Source organism: Calonectris borealis, chromosome 2, assembly GCF_964195595.1.
Source record: "Calonectris borealis chromosome 2, bCalBor7.hap1.2, whole genome shotgun sequence".
Lineage (NCBI taxonomy): Eukaryota > Metazoa > Chordata > Aves > Procellariiformes > Procellariidae > Calonectris > Calonectris borealis.
Window position 1 is genome coordinate 170,673,202 of NC_134313.1, and position 24,767 is coordinate 170,697,968.

The 24,767-nt window shown below is 43.8% G+C and overlaps 1 protein-coding gene across 3 annotated transcripts in view; it reads right to left on the reverse strand.

Moving 5' to 3' along the window:
• Window positions 1–24,767, reverse strand: part of MAP4 (microtubule associated protein 4) — a 166,683-nt gene that overhangs the window by 8,622 nt on the left and 133,294 nt on the right. For all 3 annotated transcript variants that reach the window (XM_075144438.1, XM_075144437.1, XM_075144436.1), the window contains 9 exons: window positions 18,251–18,351; window positions 17,123–17,335; window positions 15,473–15,650; window positions 11,890–11,949; window positions 11,405–11,727; window positions 8,944–9,072; window positions 7,268–7,360; window positions 2,348–2,429; window positions 238–350 (listed from right to left, as the gene is read on the reverse strand). In XM_075144438.1, coding sequence (XP_075000539.1) covers window positions 238–350; window positions 2,348–2,429; window positions 7,268–7,360; window positions 8,944–9,072; window positions 11,405–11,727; window positions 11,890–11,949; window positions 15,473–15,650; window positions 17,123–17,335; window positions 18,251–18,351 — 1,292 coding nt within the window. The remainder of the gene's footprint in view (window positions 1–237; window positions 351–2,347; window positions 2,430–7,267; window positions 7,361–8,943; window positions 9,073–11,404; window positions 11,728–11,889; window positions 11,950–15,472; window positions 15,651–17,122; window positions 17,336–18,250; window positions 18,352–24,767) is intronic.

The window sequence follows — 24,767 nt, forward strand, 5'->3', positions numbered from 1 at the left end:
TGCAGACGGGCAGTAGGAGCCTTCTGAGTAACACCTAGCAGGGAGCCCGTTCAGGCAGGCCACGGAGCTGGTTCATAGCTCTCTCCTTTTCAACTCGTACTTACTCCTGGGTTGACAACAGTAAGTAGCTGGCTATAAAAGGCTGGGGGTGGAGAAGCTGCACTACATCAACAGCAGGACAAGGAGAACAACCAAATTTAAATGCTACCCTGATGTGCCAGAGCTTGCTGCACTCACCTTCACGGTTCCTCCTGCTGGTAAGTGTCCCACGTTGTCCAGAGAACCCACTTTGGCTTGGGCCTTCTCCTTGAAGTTCAGTTTCTGGTTCTCAATTTTGACATCTCCTCCCCCTAGAACAAGATTGTGTAGGAGTTTATTAATGCCTCCAGAACAGTCCCACCTGAGATCTGTCCCCTTCCAGCCCCACCGAGGAACCATTGGGACCCAATGTGCTTTGGAGGAGGGACATGACCAAGTAACACGTTTAGTGTCTCAGTCTCTCTCTAGTTAAGGTTCAGTTTAAAAACCGGTAGGATCGAAGTTGGTGATCTCCACCTGTGCAGGCCAAGCAAGCAAGCAGGGCTGCACGGCAAAGCCCTGGCAGTGCCCTCAGGTGGGGAACTCCAGACGTCCGGACAGACAGGCTGGATGACACCCACACGCCAACTTCCGCACTAGACCTGCTCACGAATCTGCCTCCCCCAGCAGAGGTGCGAAATGCCACTTCCACCCGATCCCACGCTGGTGCCTTGGCTGATACCAGCTGCCCACTCCTATCAGTGCCCCTCGCCACGGTCTCTGCCAGCTCGGCCCATCTGCGTAGTCGTCTGTGCCGGGACATGTCCAGCTCCTTGTCGCTAACTGCGTTCCTTTGCTCGTTACCCGTTCCCACTCCTACTCCGTCACCGGCAGTTGTACAACCGCCTGGACCGACAGCTCCTCCCTGGCGCAGACCCACGCGCCGCTGCCCGAACTCCTCGGGAGGCAGCCGTGCAGGAGGGAGAAGCCGAGCGTGGGAACTGGATGGGCACGTCAGGTCCAGGAGAACGTGAAGGTCAGGAAAACAACTGTAGATTGCTAGCAAGATCTTCCTACATTTAGAATACTGCAGTTCCCATTAATGTATAAGACCGTTCGTGCAGTCCATATTCCAGTAGGTTTCTCAAAAAAACGATTTAAGTGTGGCTAAGCACAACTTTGCTTCCCAGTGACATCATTAAATACTCAGTGCCCAGCACTTTGGAAACTTTGCATGGCCCATGATGGAAGCCAACTGATTCGGTCTAACAAAAATCAGTTAAAACAACTAACAACAGATAATTCTGGATGGATTATTCTGCTTTAATCAGCCCCGGACAAGAGCAGTTCTTGTCACGCACAGCTTGTTATTACAGAGCACTGAATAAACAGAGGTCATGTTTGTGGCACCACGTTCTCAAAGCCTTTTGATGCACTGAACCGTGGTGCTCGCTGTGTAAGGTTGAACTGCTTTCAACCTAACAGGCTGGCAGAAAGGGTGCAGGGAACTCCCAGGAGCAGACAAAGACAAGCTTGTAGTATTTGGTTTTGGCTTTGGTCAGTGAACTTTGTCCCTTGTGCACAGATGTTTGATTGCCAGGAGTTTTCCTGTGCAGATAACTATCCTCAGATACAGAGAAACCAGCAGAAGTCAGAGAACTGACCATACTTTAGGATGCTACGAAGGTGCAGTTCAAACATCTGCCTACAGCCGCAGTACCTTGAACTCGAGACTTGCCTATGCTCCAGCTGAGCGGTGGGCTGGTCATTGCTTGGTTACGACACCTGAGATTCGCAGGAATTCACACAGAGTAATTGCTGTGTTCTCAGTGGGGAGCAAATAATTGCTGCACACTCATCCCGTAATATGTTATTAAAGAGCCAAAGGTGTTTTATATAAGACAGGAGCTGCTACTGAACTGAAAGCTAAAAAGACCCTTGTATCTGCTCTGAAGAACTGGAGGGAAGTTACTTTATCCTTCCATAGTGCACATGTTCAGAGAGCCCCAAAGCCCTCTGTAAGCATGGATGAAGCTTCCAGACTCCTGGAATGGTCATGGTAAGTATCCATTCCCCACCCCACCCCCCAAATGGGGAGGAAAAAAGAGAACTGAGTCAAAGCAGTAGATTATCTTCACAGAAAGATGAAATCCCACATCTCCCAATGCCCTTCTCTGCACCAGGAATCGCTAAGCAGCTAGACGGTACTTCTAGAAATACTCCCTGAAAGCAACAAACCCCTTAAACTATTTCAGTCGCAATCCAGGACTATATTTAAATGACTTGCAATATCTGCACACAAATCATGAGGAAATGGTAAAATTTCTACCTGGCTTATGCTTGATATTTGCTTTAGAGCCACACTTCGAGGACACTTTGGAAAGGTCAACTTTCTTGTTCTGGATCTGCACCTAAAGAGGCAAAAAGAAACAACTCAACACAAAGAAACACTTCCCGTGAATCTGGAGGCCAATGGGCCATCTCAAACATCAGGTCACATTAATGATCCTGCACCCCTTTCCCGCTGCATCATTTTCTCCTATTGGTTTCCCAGCCACTGTGTGCCGAACGCTGTAGTCAGCCTTAGCGTTACTTCAAGGCTGCACCAGCCAGAAGGGGTTAATGTGAGCAGACAGAAATTGAACCAGATCAAACTGACAGAGGGACAGTAACCAGAAACGGGAGTCTTGAGCTCATGGCACATTCATGGAACACAAAACCACTTGGGAAAGGGACCAAAAAAACCCAGTCCCACTGCCATGTTCCCCAGACGGCTTCTGCCCAGTGCTGGCTCTGCCTCTGAAGACACAGGCCATTGCCTGGGCAGCTCCAGACAGTCACCAGGACAGACGTCACCTCACGGTTCTACACAGCCACCCTCTTGCTGTAGGGCCAGAGACACGCCACCAGCTCCAACTTCTTCTCTCTACCATCTTCAATGGGCAGACTGACCCACGTCTAATTGTCAGGCTTTGTTTGCAGCCTCCTGACAGCGGTCGTTCCTCCCTGCTGAGAGCGGGACACCAGGAAGGATCACCGTGCCCAGATGGAACAAACTGCTCGAAGAAGCTATCCTTCTCAAAGACAAAACACTGGGAGCGGGGAAGCTATTTCCTTTCCAGTATTATTTCCTTTAACCTCGTTCTACCAGTGACTTGATACTGGCATAGAAAGCCTTCAATGAAAAAAGTGTTCGGTGATGCAATCATGAAATCGTGAGATATTCATGACTCAGCAAATGAACTTCTTCCAAGTCAATGAGCCAAATATTCTAGCATGGTGTTTGTGGACATCAGTTTGAATTTGGGGAGAAGTGTCTTCTCTGGGGTAGAACAAAGGTGGTGTCAAAATGTCACAGGTTTTATGTCTTTTTGCTCAAAAAATATTTCATCTCCGATACCTGGACCAAGTTTATCATACAGAGCCCCATTTCTGACATCTTTAAAATTCCTCCGGCAGCTCCAGGTGGATGAAAAATTCCTCTATTCCAGAATTAACTTCTGGACTAACTACTTGGAGATCCTTCATTTCATACAAACATAGGATAACTTATACCAGAAGGAACTTCTGGTCATCTGGTCTAACCCCCTACTAAGTTGACATTCTAACTTTCCAAGGGGAAAAATCTGGGGTTTTTTGGTAGTAATGTTAAGAGGATCACCTCTCCCAATCATGTCAGCAACCACCAGCTGGCACCTACATGCGCAGAAAGTTCTGCTATAGATCGTCTCCCAGAGAAAATGAAGAACTTTCTTTTTTGAATGTGACAAGAATTCGTTCACTTACAAGCTACTTTAAAAGCTTAGAGAATTATCATGATAATTTGCAATCTAGCTTTCGCAGGAAGCATGAATCCTCCTAGTACTTTTGAAGAGAGATGAGTCACAGCCCTGATGTCTTGTTTGCTCAGAATTAGTAGAACAGCACAGTTCAGCCCCCTCCTACACTCCTCCATGTTCACGTAGACTGACTTAGTGACACCAGACACTCCGGAAAGAGGAGATCATGGCTACTGAATTTGATTTTCTTGGGGGTTGCTAGTAAAGTTCCTACAGCTTTTATAATGAGTACTTGTGTGCTTGGAACTGGAATAAAACTAAGTTTATTTCACAGAATGCATTTTAAAATAATACTGTTTGGTATCAGCTAGGGTAGACATACCCAGTTATGACTCCTCATCATTTCACCTGGGATCCAAACAATTATACCTAAATGGAAGTGTATTTCTGGGAAGGTTTCTAACATCAGTTGCTTTGAGTTTGCAATGGGACACACGTTTAAAGGCTTGGGCTTGCATTTACAGAGCCAAATACTCAGACTCTGGTGCCAGAAATAAACTTTAGATCTGAAAGCTTGATACAGAGGCTCAGATGGGAAGTATGATCCTCATCTCTTTTTAGATTTTCTAACTGACCATTTCCCAAGCCATCTAAACAGGTCAAGTCAAAGGGCAGAGAAACGTATGTACATTCCAAACCACCTTGTTAAATCTTCAACAACATGCACACTAACTGCACTTCGTAAAATCTACCTCTTTACTGTTGCTTTCTTTAAAAAGAAAGGGGGAAAATACTAAAGCACAACAAAAGCTTTTACCCAGGAAACCTAACTACATTTGTGTCAAGATATTTCTGGCAAATATAATGTGAGTAGGAACAATATCTACTGCTTTTGAACACATCTTCTTGGATACCTTGGAGGGGAGAAGAAATTCTCTCTGTGTATAGAAGACAAAACGGGTACCCAAACAGAGTGTACCAGCTAGGAACCACTTCACTTAGGTAGGACGTCCATCACTCCTACCAGAGCAACCCTAAAGCTGAATCATAATTTGCTACTAACCACAGCTCTTGAACACAGGATTCCTAAAAGCTTTAACTGAAGTCACAAACCAGAACAGACTTTCCAGACATCCCCATCAGCAGTGTGGTTCAGGAATTAAACATTGGGAAGTCTTCTATCAGAAGTGATCACCGTAACTATTTGTACAGGAAAACGCCTTGGAAGAGGACACTGATACTACACTGCCCCAAAGGGAGTGAGCAGATATAAAAATGAATAAAAGGAAACGTTTTTATAGGAAGCCAGACTGGCCGCTGCGCCTCGTCTACTCACATTGGTACAGGCAGTGCTGGGTTTGGGGGCGTTGGATGGCTGGGAATGACTGCCTGAAGCTGGTTTGGGGGCATTTGGAACCTGGAAATAATAAGCACTTTATTCTCTATTCTCAAAGCAAAAAGCTTAAGTAGTTGAGCAAGGAGAAGTGCAGTGGTAAAAGGAGAGCGTGGAACAAGAGAAAAAGAACGCAGGCACGCACTTGTCCCCTAGAGTTCGGAATGTCCCCAGGACAGGATAGTAAAGAGGAAAGGACAGGTTTGGTGATTCATTAGTTCACTAATGTAGTTAATCAAGCAAGAAAAATATCCCCCACATTTAAAGCACATTTCATTTGGCTTGAAAAAAGGAAAAGTATGTGTGAGACTCATTGTCCACTAAAAGGCTATAAAGGTAAGAGTGGCAAAATTAAAGTGGCTTGTAAAATACAGCTCCTTTGAGTGCATGAACAGTTAAGTTACAACAGCTGCTCTCCCACCGGATAGCCAAAGGGGCTTCTGCCACAAAACACTGACTACGTATAAACAGTCTGTTCCAAACTTGGGTGAAAAAGCAGATGAAATATGCAGTAGGAACAGAATACGCATAGTTAAAAAAAGTATTATGAGGGCACCTAATTGACATGATGGTCTCAACATCAGTTTTTCTTTCCATGGCACAGAGGATTCCCCTGCACGAGCATTTCTACGGGAAGCTCCAGACACACATGCACGCCCTCCTATAAACATTGGGCAAGTCACGTAAATATGAAGTAAGAATGGCAAATCCCACTACTGGTGAGAATCCACAAACTGGAAGGCAAGCAGAGATGTGTGTCCCGCGACTCTCAATGGGGAGTCAAGCTTAGTTAAGTGAACACTGCACGTGCGCCTTCAACGTCTGACTCTTAGATCCTGGCAACCGACCTGTAGGGAACAAGTTTAAGAACGCAGATTTGGCTGCCTCTTGCAAAGATGTAAAGAAGAATTGGTCATGTAGAGTAAAGGTTCAGCCAGCTAGTCAAATACACACGTATTTCCCAAGAAAAGTGGCCACAGCAGTTTGCACCACAGTCAGGCCTTTGTAGCATTGCGTCCGCTGAACCAGACACCAGAGAGAACACGCTGACTGGACAGCAAGTCTGGCCCCAGGAACCGGGTGTTTGCACCTCGAACACTACACAACGCAAGGATGCAGGGAGTTTCACTGATGCTGGCACTCAGGCACCCGGCACAGAGAAAGCGTCACAAGATGCGATAGCTGACACCTCTCCTCAGGAACCCGGCATACTTAAACACCAATGGAAAAAACTTCCTTGGGTTAAGTACTTCAGTGTCTTTTTGAAACCGTCCAGTCTTTGTATTTCTGCAAACTATCCCTGGTACAAACAGCCTAGCATAGATTTGTTAAGGTAGTACAGATTTACCCACAAGGAAACAAGCCTGCCAAACTATAGCCATGTTTTCAAAAGCTTTAGTATCTAGAGAGCTAACTTGGTTTTTTTGCTAGACGCTTTCAGGATATAATACTCCAAAAACCAAGTACACAGACATTACAAAATTAGCTTTCTATTTTAATAAGCTCAACTCCGCTGCCAGAGATACCGGTAGCCTTTAAATTTAGAAATTAATCACAGCTCAAAGATTAAGTCCCAGTCTTTTCCTCCTCCTTTTTCAAAGTTTCCCTTCTTGTGAAACAAGAAGTGAAGTTAATCTGACTCAGGCTTGCTCTATTAGCCAGTGAAGAGTAACCGGCACTTCTAGGCCACAATTCATTTCATCTAAAAAAATCAGACATCTAAAACAGGTCAGAGGACTGATGAGGGACCTCCATCGACTGCAGGGGGGATCCATGGTGAACTAACTCCTGGGGTCAACGATGTGCACATCCTACATTTGTTCATGAATACCACGTAAACCATGTCAGAAATAGGTCAGGTGTGTTTGTAGTACTACGAAACAAACCACACACATTCAACCTAGCATCCCACGGGGGAAAAAAAACCAAAATTCTCCAGCCTACATTACTTGCCGAAGCCCTGAAACTCTGCCACACCTTTCTGCCTGAAACACAGCATTCGTAAGACTGACATATAAAAACATAGTACAAGAGAAGGAGTTAGTAGAAAGACAGCTTGCCCAGAGCCCATACTTACATTCCCACCTCCAGGGACATGCTTAATATTGTCCTTGGAACCACACTTGGACTGAACATGGCTGTAGTTCGCTTTTTTGGAGACTATCTGGACCTGGAATGTTACAGAATGGAAAACAACACAAGGGAAGAGGACTGGTTAGAGTTGTCATACGGCAGGCCGGAGTGGATGCTCTAACACGGTGGATAAACAAGGAGTTGTGTTAAACTCAATCCAACTTTAGTATTAGGTGTGAAAGCAACTGAGGAGGAGAGTGAGAAAAAAAGTGAACGAAACAAGAGGCAGCACAGACAGTGTTAGTGCGAGAGCGTAAGCGCTACCGTGAAGACCGCTTCTCCATGTACTCTACGGGCTAGCACCAGCGGGCGGGCGCCTGGGTTCATCTACGGGGGGGTTCATCTATGGCAGTTCATCTATGTCCCCTGCGAAGCCTCCCGGGAGCTTTCTGGCGAGAGCTGCCCCAGAGCAGGCAGAGCCAGCTCAGCTGCCTCCTTCCTCCCCAGATCAGAGCCATGGGGCCACCACTTCCAAGAACGCTATGAACTGCTCCGTGCCTGCACTTTATTTCCATTTGCCGGGATCGGCTCCAGTCTTGGGTAACGTCTTTCAAAGCCTCGGGGCAGTAAAGCCCGGTCTGAGAAACAATTCTTCTGACAAAGGTTGTCAAACCTTCAGTTAAATTTTATCAGACGAGTCTTACGTTCATTAAATTGTTTCTCATTTAAACTAAAATTACTTGGACTTTTTCAAAGTACAGAAGGAGTACGCTAAGTGAGCTTTCACTCACAAAGGTGGTAACTGAGTTGGAGCAACAGGCCCGTGTTTACCAAAGGTTAGTTATGACACGTGTTTAGTCTGGGCGTTATTTAACACAGCACAAAACGTGGCAGAAGCTGTATCTAGAGTACTTTCTAGAAAGAGGTGACAAATTCAAAGCACAAAAGGAATCACCAGAACATTCTCACTTTAGCAGGTTTCCAAAAGCTCCTTAGCCAGTTCAGAAAGACTGGATTCAGTGCAACAGCAGCTCTGAAAATGCACTCGTGCCATGGGAGATTATAACGGTTTATGACTTCTCTAGAGGTACAAATCCCATCCACTCATTAAGAGGCTCTGCCCGTTAGTACCTGCATTAAACCAGCACTGCAGGCGCCCCGGCCTCGCTCCCCACCCACTCACGCTGAGATACCAGGTCGCGACGGCTTCGGAGTAACCCGTCACACGGTGACCGCCTAATGGACGAGTTAGAGAGTTTTGGGTCGGGAATATTGCAGGAAGGATATAAAGTCCTTAATATTCTGCAATCTTAATGAAAGCAAGCAGCGCTGAACTAAAGCGCTCTCTCTTCCTCGTTACAAACTAGTGCTGAGTATGAGGAACTGGTTTTAAGGGAAACCTCCGACTCAAAGTCAGGCCTATCTACCTAAAAGCGAAAACGGAGGACTCTGCTCTGAAAACACTGACATTTACAGCAGGCATGGAAAAGACACCTACGATAGCGATCTCTGATCGCGTTTAACTGAGAACATCTCAGGGTTTACACGGAAGAATTGTGTCTGTGCAAGGAACAGTGACACCGACAGGAGAAAGCAGAAGAGTTGAAGAGAAGGGAAAGTGACTCAAAATGGAAATGTTTTCCTTCATCTCCCACAGAGAAAAGTCTGAAATAAACTCACTTTCCCATTGGGCTGTTTTGGGGCACTCTCTTTTGATACGGTTGTTTTAGTAGTAGCCATTTTAGAGACCGCATTGGGTTCAGACTTTCGTGCAGCAGCGGCTGATTCTGGCTTTTTCTCTATTTTCCCCTAGATGGAGACAAATGGACGATTTCAACCAGCAAAAGGAAAAGTCTGGGCAGAAGAGTACGGGAACACAAACTACCCAGATAAACTTAGTGGCACAGATCACCCAGGAGAACTTCTTACGTGCTGTAATTCTCAGGCAAAGTATAATCCCATGCCCAGAACAATAAAACTAAGGGGGTGGAGGGGGAGCAGCATCACTCAGACACGGGATGGAACAGGCCCCCGGGGGTCATAAAGCAGTAGGTAACTTCGCCATTTCTCAAAAAGCTCGTAGGTGCCCTTCTTCAGTATCTCATCATTTCCCCAAGGGTCACGATGGCAGGTCTCCAGGTGACCCCCGTACGTTACATTCTGCCAAAAAATTAAACCCAATCTTTTAGTAACCCAACGGCAGCGCAGGACCATCTCCTTCACACGGAGGACGCTATACAGCTCTCAGAGGCAAACACATCCACTGACTGATTTTCTTTGCCTTCGAGCTCCGAGAGCTCTGCTGGATACAGACACACTGTGCTGCCATTTCCGATTTCACACCCACACTGGTTTGACTCAGGCTTTGAGATCAACAGCTGATTTAGTTTTTAACTAATCAAATGCAGGTGGACCTAGCTAATCCAGCTAAGCAGAAAACTGAATGAAAATTCACAGGTTTTTAGAAAAAATCAGCAACTACCTGAGAATATCCATTCTTCTGCTAATCTAGATCCAGGTAAGTGCAGCAGAACTTGCATTTTTGGGGGGGTCAGCATAAATCCTGTATTTAACTAATCTACCAGCAACAGAATGGTAAACAAAAAAACCCCAGCACTCCTAAGGCATTCTCGTACTCTATAAACATCCCAGCGTAAATGAGACTATGAAAAGGACAACTTTCTTCAAAAGTACAATTGTTAGGATTTAACACTTCTACAAAAATATTTAGAAAACAAAGGACAGTACAATTAAATGTAAAAATAGATTCCCTTAAACCAACACAATAACCCTGTAAGCTAAAAAGCTCTCCAATCCTCAGAACCCTAGCACAGTGTAAAATAACAGAACAATCTTACATGTTCTTTTTGACCAGATGGCAGAAGGCTTTCTGAACTTCTATTTGGTTTCAAGCTACAATATATAGTATATGAAAGGGCCACCCTCGTGCTTGCTTCAAAGTTTTTCAGCAGAGGTGGTTTGTCATTTCCAGAAACTCTGTTTTGGGGAGCGGAGTTTGTCCTCTAGACGTCTAAGCTCTGAGGACTGTACTACGATATTGTACAACTGAGATACTCTTAACTCTGAAGAATAAATCCATGCTATATCGATGCTGTCTGTGACATACAACACCACAGCCCAAGAATGCCCTTGACTTTAATGTGCCTGAAAGGAGATTAAGGCTCCCAGCATGAAACACGCTCTCTTGGCATCGGATTAAAATTATATGCGGAGTTATTCATTACTGCAGACCTGCAGCAAAGATAAGTGGGCAAATTTGTTCCACTTTGTGGAAATTAAAGCCCTCCGACTACAGGCAAGCTGCTAACACATTTGGTCAGGCAAAGATAGGTGTATCTGTTATACAATATCCAATAAAGGTTTTATGATTATGCATCTCCGCAAAATTATTTAAACCCTCAGAAGAGGGCTATAGGTATTTCCCTAAACCTTTATCATTTATATGGTAGATATTCACAGCGAAAGTGTAATTTAAGACCATTACTGATGGAGAGCCTCAAGTTATATCTATGTATACCCTTTTCCCTACAGGTCATTCAACACTACCCTCTTCTTTGCTCGTGGCCACCGTAGATTATCCAAAGACCAGCGTATGTAGACCCATTTCATTTCAGCTTTAGGCTTGACAAGTTGAACAGAGACCCCGTTCCTAGACCTAGGAAAGGTGCTGCGGAACTTGCTCCTGAATCCAGATTTCCTGCATCGTAATGCATTGTTCTACCTTCTGTACCATTCAGCAGACATCATTCCTCTATTCAAAGACAAAAGTTTTGGAACACAGACAAGATTTTCAGCTTTCAATACCAACTAGTTTCTACGTCAGGACGTACGACAGAAAAACAGAACCACAGAGTTTTGAATTCCTGTACGTATTCCTGTACTTGAATTCCTTTACGCCAGTAAACACCATGAAGGCCCTTAAGGCGGATTCCTTCTGTACACCACCATCACTGCCTTGTTAATGCCTTGTGCATAAACCAAGAACCCAAAGAGGAGCTCTGCAGAGCATAAATGAGAAGAGCAGTGAGGATACAGCCACCACAATTAGCAAAGAGCACCCATAATGCTTAAGAGCTACCGTTTCAAAGCGCATATTGCTATCAAGTTTGAAGAAACTTACCTTTCCTCCACCAGGCTGATGTTTAATGTTATCTGTTGATCCAATTTTGGAACGTACATTTTTCAGATCTGGAGCAGAAACGCTGCTGGTGGGGCGAGGTGGCTTGGAAACAGTGCTGGGCTTAGTCGGAGCCTTAGCAGTTGTTTTTTTAGCATCTGCTGTTGCAGTTGAGGTTGTGGCGGGTTTGGTTGCAGCAGGCTTGGTTTTGGGACGACTGGTAGCTACTCCAGGTAAAGTAGGTGCGCTGGAGGCGGTGGTAGAAGGAGTGGTGGCACTACTTTTTACTGCATTTCCAGTAGCACTCTTAGGGCGGCTCAAGTCTGCTACAATTATCACAGCGATAGTTGGAGGGAAGAGGGAAAAAGATGGGTCAGAGGCCATTTATACAAACTTCCTCAGAGTCCTAAAGATGTCCAGTGGCCTGCTTAATAAACACAGCCCCGAACAAGGCGGATTTGATTTAGATGGAAACTGAACAAAGTTACCTGATGGTGACTTTGCAGAGGTCTTCTTGGCATCTGCAGGCTTTGCATCAGTCTTGATCGCTGCCCAACACAAAACGCACTGGTAAGTATTTCAGAGCGGGAGCCAGTTTGCACAGATGAGAAGCCTGGGATCCCGGCACAGCTTCCCCTGGAGGTCAGGGGCTCTCCGCTGCTCCTCACATACCGATGGTCATCTTTACCCACAGTCCCCATTTCTAACAGGCTGCTTCAGATAAAGCATCTCAAGAATTTACCGCTCCGTTTGGACACCCGGCTCAGGTGGCCTCGTCATACCAGCAGAACTCATTCACGTTTTCCAGAAAAAGGATCAATTCACCATTCAATGATGCAACACACCTGGGGTATGGTTTGCATTTTGTTTTTTCTTAAAATAACTTTCTGAATCTGACAGCACTCACTAACATTATTTTAATCCTGTCCCAATTTCATTTCTTAAAAACAAAACAAAACAAAAACCTCAACCAAAGCTCCTTTCTTTACTAAATAGCAAAAGCAAAACCACATTTGGCTATCTATCTATAACCTTGATATTATTGCTAGATCAGTTCTAACCAATGCCAATTTTCTTGCACAGAAGTTATTGCACATTTTTTGGTCTCTAATATAATTGTATAAAACCAAAAATCAATCACTAAACTGAACCACGCCTTTGGGCAAACACCAATGATCATGACCCGATTATATTCCACACAGACAGAGGACAGTCTAAACCAGGAATGCATCTGTATTTCTCAAAGCAGAATAAAAGCATACACAAAGTTGATCACGGAAAAAAGTCACAGATGGAAAAATATAAACTGAACCTTATTTCAAAGAGCTCTTTGATAATGAAGTTCTAGCTTTTTTACTATCAATGATAGACAACTTTGGCTAAAATCTGCTTCATTTCAATAGCCAAAGGAAAGCAACATTAAAACCAAACACCAAATGGAAAAAATCTATGTTAGAAATTATGAAAATCCCCATCTTCTAATATTTAATTTCCATTAACAGTCTTAGATATTTAGATAAACTCAAGTAGCTGGCAGGGTATTTTATGGAATGCAAATATAGAAAAGAGCAAGCAAAAGAGGCAGATAACTATAGGCCAAGTTAGTCTGGATCATTCCATCCAGATTTTGCTAAAAGCATTCAATTAAAGACCACAGATAAGATACTAGCTAATGAGATGAAACACATTTGGATAATTTAATAAGGCCTAAAGGACAGATACGTAATTAATACCAAACACTTCAAAAAAGGTCCTGTCAAACCAAGCTAATCCCATTCCTTGAGACCACAACTTTAACTGGGAAAACTGCATGGACAGAACAGACTTAGTGTGGTATAGAGGCAAGAGGACTAATATGTTACTTTAATATATAGAGAGATGTTATTTCTACTCGTGTGAGTGGGGAGCCCAATGCTGGAACACTTTTGTCTATGTTACTAGCATGCGATGTTGAAAACCTGGAGAATGATAAAGCTACTGGGAAAATGGTCTATAATGACAGCCCAAGACTTCGATCTTTTTCTGATCTGAAAGTCAGAGAGGTGGTCTTGTACGAACATAAAAGTCATTTTTACAGGGAGGGGGAAACACTGGGCGGGGCGGGTGGAAATCAAGCACCACATAGCCCGTGGCTCTCATTTAGTTAAGAAAGTGACTGACATTTCATACCTGAAAAAAGGAAATTTCAAAACAAGCTACTATGCACACATTTTAAAACTGAGAATGCCTAAACATTTGGGCAAACCACAAGGAAGTGAGTCTCTGTCTTTTGAACCTGAAAAGCAAGAGCAGATGTCCTTCTGAAATATCATCTTTAGCCATCATCTGTCTCAATGCTATGTAATGAGAAACTAAATGGCGATCAGAAAAGATCCAGGTCTCCAACACCTACATCTATGGATCTAGCTGAAGCTGCACCTGCTCTACCTAAACCAAATTGTTAGTGTTTGGCTTGTTGCGATTCCCCTTCAGGCCTCACAACACTGTCCATTTCTCTATCACACCCTTGCTTTCTCCTCTTCCAAAATAGGACTCCCTTCTTTTACCGTTCATGACTCTTCTCTGTATTTCCAGATTCAGACAAAACAGCTTTCCCTCCTGATGGAGTTTCTCCAGCTGACCTCATCTCTCCCTCGCCCACCCAGTTCTCACTGTACTTTGGCAATGTCCCACCACCCTCGCTGGTGCGGAAGCCTCTTCCTCTGTACATCTTGCCACTTGGAGCAACCTTCCTGCATCTCTGCATCATCGACTCCATCTCTTTTCAAATGTCATCAGAAAACACTTCTTTCTTTGTGTCTCAATTTTGGAAGGAGAAATTAACTGAACTCATTAAAACGTATGAAGCATTCTGGGCTACAGTTTGCATAAAAGACCACACAAAATGAATTTTACAAGGATGTCCACAGGACCAGTTAAGACACGTGGCTCTTGGAAAGTGCAACACTTCCTCTACACAGGATTAATCATATTTTCCCCTAGAGCATAAAGTATGGAATGTACATCTAGCCTAAGATATTTCAACATACTTAACACACTAATATTCTTTTGGGAAAGATGGGTTATGAATTCATGCCTTGGGACTCATAGAACAATGCAACCAATACGTATTATTAGTTTTATATGTTTACTGGCTTATTTTGCCAATGAGGTCTAGTAATTTGAAAAGACTTGAGAACGTTTAACTATATTTTTATCTGTCATTAAATCTCTCAAGCTCCATTAAAATGAGTGAAAACACTGTTTTCAAGATGCTAGTATGCTGCTCATGTTTCATGCTGACTGTGTTAAACTCATGGGAAGTTCCCTCTTCAGCAATTGTAGGAGTGGGATACAGTTTTCTGACGAAGCTGATGTGATTTCAGCTCCAAATTCTTCCTGCACTAGTAAAAAACCTCCACTTCTGTTCAACCTTTTTTGTTCCTCAGATGCACTAGTTTGAGTGCTTCAAGTCCTCTTCTGAAGATTTGCTTTTCCCCAGTTTTAAATTGGTTTTAGTGTTTATCTAACTGTTACTATGCCAAAATACAGAGGTAATAGCATCCTTTTTCTTAAATCAAGCATGTTCAGTAATTGCATTAACCCTGAATCACACAGAGCTGATGCAAGTTGGCCTTGAAGGTCATTCAGATTCGGTTTTGGAAGAGGAAACCCTGGAGAGAAAAAAGTCCGACCTACGATCTTCTCTGTGCCTTGGCACAGAGTCTTGTCTTGTGGTGTATTAGAAGGGTTGAGATTTCAGCTATCACTAAGCTTCAAGTCAACTCCTGACTGACAGGTAGGCCAGTTTACACCTCTCGGAAGTACTGGTTAACAGCAGCTACGGCTTCTCCCAAGTGATGACATTTCAAGGGTTGGCTTTTTTTTTCTTTTTCTTTTGAACCTGAAGATCACAAGCTTGTTTATTAGGAGACTAAAATGATGGGGCCACGGGATAACCTAAACACAGGAAAAAGCAGTCAGCGTACTGGAAAACGTGAGAAAGACATCATAGCGTGAACCAACAGTGCTAGTCAGAAATTGGCAGCTGGTCAGAAAGAGAGATCTGAAGAAAAACAAGAGAATACTTACATGTTGGCCTCTTCGGTGGAGAAGTAGCAGTACTTTTCGCACCGGCAGCTGCGGTGACTGGCGATGCCGCCGTTGTCCTAGGAGTAGCAGGGCTGCTCCTGGCAGTAGTTCTAGGAGTGGCAGATGATGGAGGCTTTGAAAGTGAGGTCCGCTTATCTGTGGTCTTCGTATCTGCAACCTGAAAATGAACAGGCTACATTAAAGCCAGTATTTCATTGACAATCTCTTCAAAGTGTTTGCCAACACAAAGCCTGAAATGAATTGAAATTGCTTAAATTCTTAAACACATAAGCTAGGCACCACTGAAACATTATAATGCAGAAGATTAAAAATATAATTAAGGCATGCAGAAGCAGCTGACTATATTCAGTGCAGGACACAGAGCACAGACCCTGCTGAATATTAGAATTCATCCAGATCTGTTTCAGCGTTAATGCGTGGAGGCCATTTACAGATGTGAATGAGGTTTTGATTTCTGAACAAAATGGAAAACATCAGTCCACTAGCAATACTTCTGGGAAAGCTTTCTTTCCTTCATGAGCAGAAATGCTTCCTAAGCTAAGGCAGCGTTCATTAAAACACTGTGGACATAAGAATTAAGTGTCCGTGGTTCATTCCCCACTTGGAAAACTAATTCATGTCTGTCCCTGGTAAGCCATTTGTTTGTAAACTGACTGATCTCTTAAGTATTAAAATACTGAGTTAATACACGGAAACACGTGAGATGAGATTTTGATTTCATCAAAAAGAGATTCAGAATCATGCAAAAACTTAAAACTGAAGACACTGCTTCACAGAAAAAGCACAGATTTACGCCGTGCTTTCATACTCTTCTTGTTATTTTTATTTAGTTAGTTTTAAAAGACTCAAATGCAGTTATTTAAGCTTAAGTGTATAGTAGAAATACTAGCATTTAGACATCAACTAAAAGCTTCTGAAATAGACTTGAACATTCCCTTTCAAATTTGAATTCTTCTACTATATAATATAACAAGTTAACGTAGGGAAGATTCAAGGGACATTTCCCGTTCTTAACATTATGTGTGGATACCCTACTTCAGCTTTAAGATGCAACACTAAGAACTGTCTACAAATCACAAATCTCCAATACTTCCTAAGCACATAGGTGTATTATCAATTATCTTTGTACAGGTTTTATAATGACCAGACATCATAAAGAGACAATCAGTAGGACATACTGAAGTGTTCAAACTGATTTTTTCCTCCTCAATATTAATATCAAAGCTCGCCATTCAGTTTTCCCATGCTCTTGTCTGGATTTAAGAGTTATCCTATGTTTGTAGTGTATCTATATTTAAAAAACCCTCCTCCTTTAGTAATGGAAAGAAATAAAGAATTACCTTGTGTACTTCATGACAGTTCACAAGGAAAATTGTGGTAATGCAATCAAGTTTAATTTTCTCCTCTGCGATGCCACAATTGAATGCTTGGGACTTGATGCCATAAGTGGGTTAATGGAAGCTGATACTAATAACTGTGCAGCTCTCATAACACAGTGAATCACATTCCTGATCTTACCCTCCCATGATTAGCACTAGAATTATGTTTTGACTCTTGGGTGAGACAGCTGGTAAGGTAACATGTAAATAAGTTCTCAGAGCTCCCACACAACAGCGAATTGTTTCTTACCTTTGGTTTGGTCTCTTTTGGAGTTAAGGTGGAGGGACGTGTAGTACTGGTGGCTGGGCGTTTAGTAGTAGTGGCTGAAGTAGGACCTGCAGTAGGGCTCGTGGGTTTTTTGTTTGGGCCAGGCGTGGCAGAGGCTGGCCGCTTGGGGCTGGTAGCGGACAGGGGCCTGGCTTTCGTTGCTGCAGGCTTTGTAGATGATGTGGATGCGGCAGGCTTTATGTTTTTTCAAAAAGCAAAATCCAGTATAAAACCAAAAAAATACAACAAAAAAATAGCGCATTGTAAACCAAAACATTGAGCTGCAAGAACATAAAAATGATACTTTAAATGAAACAACAAAAAAATTAACTTTCTGTTTTCTGAGCATAACAAAAAGACCAAAATGAAGCAGCAGAAGAGGGCTGCCTTCAGAGCCCAGTGGAGTTTTGCCATTCAATTCAAAGCGAACAGGATTTATTCCAGTGACATCTAAAGCAACAGAAGGAATCGCTGGTAAAGCTGGGATTAGTAATTGGGTGTTCCTGGCATCTAGTCCTGCGTGCAATGCACAGGACATTGCTTTCCAATTACATGCACACAACGGATTGCAAGCTCTAAATCCTCATCTCACCAACTCTAGCGGTCATACGCCCGCTGCCTTCGCGGGGACTAAGGACCCCCTGCCCTTACCACTGCTCTAAGAATTTGAATTTGGATTTTGCTGAATGCTGCAAGCTTCTGAAAGCAGGTATCTCATGTTTCATAAACAGCCCTAAAATAAGAGAATATCAGATCCTGAGCAAGACCTCTGAATGCTAATGGTAATGCAAATAAACGTGTTGTAAACAACTAGGAGAGTATCAGTGTAGCAAAAGTGTTATCAGACGTGTTTACTACTTCTACACCACCGATACCAACCAGAGAATTAACTTAAATAAAGCTTGCCACAAATTTATTAAATCCACTTTCAGTCCCACTGCTACAGGCTGAGTTGTTTGCAACTTCGTAACTGGATGTCTTTTTTTCAGTAAAATGGTTCACAAATGGCAGCTCAGAAAACAGAACTTGTGTTGCCACAGCTTAAGAAGCAGAAAAGCCAGCAAATAAAAACCACGGAAGCGAAGATGCTGAACGTGCAACAACACCTACCTTCGTCTTCTTCTCAGGACTGGGAGGAAGCTCTTTGTTGGGAGGTGCTGTGATATCGTTCCCTGTCACAGCTTCAGCTGGTTTGGTCTCTTCTGGTTTTGCTGGGGAAAAAAAAAAGGAAGGGAGACTTCTTAAGTTTGAGGTGGGTTTTTTATATATAATTTTTTTTAGTTTACTATTATTCAACTCAGTAGCAGGAGGAGACAGAACTGGGACAGTTACAGGTTGGCTATTTCTGGAAACTTTCCCCAGAACCAGAATACTTATAGGAAGAAAGATTTTCCCTGTAAACAGTGCAGGTTCACCCAGACGCCACTGGCATCCAATTTCCATATTATTCCAGTGGGAAAAGACAGACAGCTGATGAAGGAAACCCCTGGTTTAATTAAAATAGCAAACCTTCCCATCTTTCAAGCTATTAAAATAAATTGTTGGAATGTTAATGGCGAAGTTCTGACCTCTTCCAGGTTTTACACTATGACTTATCCTGAAGTAGGGCGCTGTTTTCAAGCTATCCCTGCCGTTACGGCTGTTTCTTCTTGACCCTCCTCCTGCCCACATCCATGCGCCGCAGCCCTCCGCGAGCAGGGCGGATTCCCAGCAGCCGAAGGGAGCTGGGCTGCGAACAGGAAAGGTCGCACACGAAAGCGGGAACACGGAAATCTTGTTCTAACATGCGTGGATCATACCGACCCTTTTAGCGTGGAAACCATCGTGTCATGCTGCCGTACGCGGTGTTTCACAGCGCAAAGCTTAGGTTCGGTGACAAGGGTTGCCAGTGTTTCACTGTGATTGTTCATCTTTGTCATTGCCACCGAAGGTTGTGACGCTGAGCGGGGAGCAGTGAATACACACGCTCTTCTCACAGCAGCAGCGGAGCAGCCACAACCACTGCCTCGTCTCCTTGTAAAAACCAGTCTCTAAAGCATTGTCCAGCCACCAGCAGAAGGGTAACTACTGCCCTCCAAAGCAAACAATAAAACAAAACATTAATTTAGGAGCAGCTTCACCAAGGTTTCTCCCTAAATCTTACACATCCTACAGCAGAACTGCCGTGCTGCTTTGCACCACGAGACGTGCAAAAGGCAATTTCTCTATAAACAGCTTTTAAAACACTAATTCTCAGCGGTGTTGCTGTACAATTGCACTGCTATGAGCTGTCTTCCGCTGCAATTCCTGTGGCATTTGAATTTTATGAAGGACACGGTGCAAACAACCCATCACAAATTTATGCATTTTCCCTTGTCATCTGGGGATTAAAATAAAGTGCATCTGTGTTGAATGTTTCTTTTTATAACAACACAACAGATTGTAATGCTGCGGCGCATGCTAAGGGCCCACCAGACAATAGTGTAGCGATTCCAACAGTAAAAAGGTTGTTTCCCACGTCTTCTGAAAATTACTATTTATATTTCACATTTTCTTGCTTGTCAGTCTTGAAGGGAACGTCTCAGAGGACGGTTCAATCCTGGTACAAATGCCACTGCTGAAACAAGCAAAATAAAATTGTGCCTTCTGCCTGCCCCGGCAATGCTCAACAGCAGGACGGTTTTGTTATTTATTTTTCTGACTCCAGGACAAGTTTAGCAGCTTTTTTTTCCTTGCATTGCATTAGACACTTCCTAGCCATTTAGCTTCCAAGTCATACTAAATGTTTTGCAGCATTGGGTTTAACATACTAGGCATACAAAAAAGAAGAAAAACAAGCACCAAAACGTACAGGCTAGACACTATTTTTAATGCAAAATTCTTAAGAATTCACCTAAAAGCTCATTTTTTTGTAGCTAATCTATATTGGTTCCTCTATACTAGTTTTCTCCACTGCATTTCAATTAACCTTTATATTCTCTCTCATTTAACTTGTCAGTTTTATCCACAGCAACACCAGAAAGAGCAATTGTTGTCGATGGTTCCCGTTTCTGAATACCATCCTTCTGTCCATTCACTGCGCTCTGCTCCCGGGACCCCACGCCTGGGGATGGCTTTATTTTGAACCCTACCACTCTCAAATATCTCAGACATCAACGTGACTCTCCATCCCTCGGAAGTTACCTTTCATGTACTGCCTGTCGTTAGTATTTCAGCTAATTCAGCGGCCGCGCTAAACCTCTGGCTTGATGACAGTACCGCAGCATCCACGCAGCAACATGAATTCGTCTGCTCAAGGAGCCTAATGAGGCTCCTCATAAAACCTCAACTTCCAGTTTCAGGATTTAAACTCCAGCAGCTTCCATGCTTCTGAACTAACGACAACATGAAATTCATGTTATTTCATGTTACTTAATCAAATACGGGCTACTACACAAGAAATTTGGAGCGAGTAACTTCAACACACAGAATTATCAGAGAGTACATTAAAGTTCTACAAAAAAAATAGGGTTGTTTTTTTTTTAAATGTAACCAGAAATGTAGCATCACCACACCGATGGAGCTACACTGCAGGACAGCACACATAGAGGTTAAGCAACTTGCATCTATAAATAATAATAATAACGATAAACCCAGGAGAGCTGGGTAGGGAACTTCCCTATTTCAGGGGCCACAGGACCATGACGCAGGTTCTGTCTCTCGTAGCCTCTGATGTAGCGGGGCACACAACCCCGAACACAACCCCAAGGGATTACAGAAGGGTAGTTTTGTTTTGTGCTGCCTCCCTTTGAGCAACAACCTAGTGTGCTCATCAGTACATTTGCTTTCATTCACTGTTTAATTATGAGGGCGCTCTCTCCTATACAGAGCGGAGAGCTGCCTGGGAAGATTTCCTAGGTACAAGGGAGTATTAGCAAAGGCTGCCAAATCTTAATCAAACTTGTTCATTAGTCTGCAAGAATTATTTAAGAGATTTTCAGTTTGCTTGTGGCAACAAACCTCAAAGATATTTCAAAGGCATTTTGTTGGGAGCTCTAGCTGCTCTGCCCTGAGCGGGGCTCCTCCTTCAGCCGCCGCAGCTCCTGCTCCTCGCGGCATTTGCTGATGGAGAAAATTCAGCTCAGCTGAGTCAGCACCCAGAACCGAATTACTCCTGGGGGAAAGGGGGACAGGGGCTTGAAGGAGAGAGGGAAGGACATTCCAATCTGGCATCTTCCACCGATAAACTCAAAGGCATGATCCTGCGATCAGGGTTACTTTCTCCCTGCTGCTACTCACTGCAACGGCAAGCTGCACTGTGCTGGTTTGTTATGGCCATCCTCACCCCCAGCTTACCACTCGCTACTCATAAGTATGTTTTTAATGGTGGAAATCAAACTTTTTTGTACGTGTCAGTTCACAATACTGTGAAGCACCACTGCTTCACAATTTCTAAGAGCGACGCTGGAAGAAGTTACTCACGCCTAAGTGCACCAGAGAAAACAAATGACTCCACAATAACAACTAAACCCACAAACCGCAAACTCCAGAATTTTGTCTGAGGTTTTACAGACGTCAATTATGTAAGAGCAAACTTGATAAGCGGTGCTTATGTCTCCCTTAACAGCGATACCAAGCGTCCTTCAGACACGCTCCAGCCGGCAGGAGGGATGGTCGGGATTCCTGACGTGCTGCGTGGAGGAGGGACTCCCGGGGTGGCCCGGCACTTCTCACACGGACACTGTGCTCCAGTTACTTCGTGTTTATAGTACCTATCTGCCTCTAGATGATTTTAGACAAAACAGACCAGTTCTGAGAAAAACACTACAGACAACTATCCTGCACGTCAAAGACAATTGCAATGTTTTCCTTGACAAGGTTTCGCTCTCATCTGCTGCAAGAGGAGTTTGACGCTGGCAGATGCAGCCTTGCTGTCAGACCAGTGCCTTCTAATACAAAAATCTGCTCCAATTCAGCAACGTTACAATTCACTGAAAAAACCCACCCCGCAGTTTGAACCCTCTGGCTGGTTGAAGCCTCAGGTGACTCCCCGCGTTGGCCACGCTCCGTGGCCTATCTCCCAGTGCTTCCCAGGCGGCACCCACACCACCCCAGCGTCAGCTGCGTACCAGCCACCTCTTCCAGTTCCTGCGCGGACGGAGCTGAGCAAACCAAGACCTACCGGCAGAAACCAGACTTCTCCCCTGCTGACCCTGCACCAGCCTTGCCAGAGCGCTCACCGCCGTGGTGCTAGGTTGGTCAACCAAACCCTGCCAAAGGCAGTCCCCAAGCTGTAGTAACACACGGGCAAGACCACGCGTGGAAGCCGCAGCACTGAAACTACGTTTGGCTAAGGCCAACAAGTTAAAAAGCATGTTTTTAAAATAAATTTGTCACCAGAAACCAGATATTTGCCATTGCTGGATGAAGGACCTAGCAAACAAGAGCACGTGGCGTTCAGATAAAACTGAAGTCAGAGGGGACAAGACTCCTAACAAATAAGCAGTGGTGATTTTTCAGAATAAATAGTAAAAATGAGATGATCTGTGCCAAAACTGACACTCAAAAAAAAAAAGAAGCTTCAGCTCCTTGCTATAGATCTTAAAAATTACAGAAAATAGAACTCATTATGTTTGTCTCGTACAAGCAGAATGAGCCATAAAAAAAAACCACTAATGAGGAAATTCATAATTCTGCCTCCAACAGCCAAGTTTAAATACTGTGACGCAAATAAAGCATGTGGGGCCATCCACGCAGCCGCGGAGTAGGCACGGTCTCCTGAAAGGCAACTCATCCTGATTTTTAGATATCAGCAGCCACTCATAACAAGTTATTTACACAAGAACCCTGGTGTCTGAGGAGACTCTTAACATATTTTATCTTAACCTCTTACTTCTATACATGCTGCCACTCGGTGGTTACTAGCAGCAGGTGAGTTACCATTAGAAGACATGTAATGTGTTATAATGCAATCGAAGTAGATGGTGCAATGGTTTTAAGAATGATCTCTTTTTTTCCCCAAAAAGAACAGACTGTAGAACAGCTACCTTATCAACCATATAAAAAACCAAAGCTGTCCTCCAAGGCTCAACATTAATGTTTAAATAAATTGTCCATTCTTTCTTTTAAAAAACCTTCCCTCTTAGAACAGTGAGTCTCTCTCCAAAGTCTCCTTGAGTCAGCTCAAGAGAACAGCTTTCCAAGGAGCCCTCAGGCACATCTTACAACCAGTCACTCAGACCCAGCCCATTCCACCGCATCCACAGAAAACTGTCCTCCACTAAACCGCAAGATTCTGATGTCAAAGCTTTTCCTCTGGTTATCTTTCCTCTCAGGAGGCTTTCTCTCATTAGAAGGAGGTTAAGGAATGGAGCATTTCCCCTCCATATCACAAGGATGTACAGAATCTCCCTCCAAATGAATAAAAAAAAGTATGATGATGGAGAGTTGGGTTGACTTGAAGCTCTGCTGTCGGAAAACCATAGGCATCTCTTGAAAAACAGCAAGGAACAAGACAAACCAAACTCAGTGTTTTGATGGAGTTTTGCAGATGCTAAGCAGGGCTCTTCCTCAAAAGCAGCAACAAAGTGGGGGCAAAAGCTGCTGAAGTCTGTTTGAAAACAGCCCAGCTGGGCAGCGGGCAACGACAGCGGAGGTAACGTTCACCTTCACGCTTCTGAGTGACGCAGCAGAGTGACGCAGCAGGGAAGGGTAGGGTGACATAAAAAGGAGGACTGCAAACCCACATATTGAAAGCTAAGACAATGCTTCATGATTTTAACCCTGAACTCATTACTCAAAATGCAATTACACCTATTGCACAGGGTTATTGTGAGAATTCAGCAATCTACCAAAGTGGTCAAGCGACACAGGATCACAGAGCAATGAAGGGTTGGAAGGGACCTCGGAGGTCACCAGCCCAACCCATCACTCAAAGCAGGTCCCAGCAGATCAGGTTGCTTACAGTCATGGCCAGCATAATTTCCAAATATAAGGAAAAACTCCTTCAATGTGAAGGAGGTCAAACACTGGAAGAGGCCCAAAGAGACTGCGAGATCTCCATCCTTGGAGACATTCAGACCTGGAAGGGATACACATGGCCCTGGAGCAACCTGATCTACTTACACGTGGTCTTGAGTTGGAGACCTCCAGAGCCCTGTTCCAGTCTAAGAGACTCTGTATTACAGCTACGTAGTGGAGGACGCCCACATTGTACGCAATTAATCATACGCCTTCTTGAAGCCAAGTCCTGATTATGAATAACTATATATAGTTTTCCTAACCATAAGGAGAAAAAAAACACCCCACTCTCCTCAAAAAAAAAAAAACCAAACCTCTCACATCCTGTCCCAGAGACTACCCGCTTGTCCAGCAGCTTTTTAGCCCATGTAGTCATTTAACATTAGAATAGCAGAACAATGTAGGTTGGAAGGGATGTCTGGAGGTCATTTAGCCCAATCCCGCACTCAAATGATACCAGATGGCTCAGGGTTTTTTCAGTCATATTTCTGAGCATCTCCAAGGATGGAGATTCCATATCTTGGGGCTTCTCCTCCAATATTTGATTAGCTTCATGGTAAAAAAAAAAAAAAAAATCTATAATAAAATACCACAGCTCACAAATTCCTGGTACAAGATGTTTTACAGCTTCACTGTAAATTGCTCACAA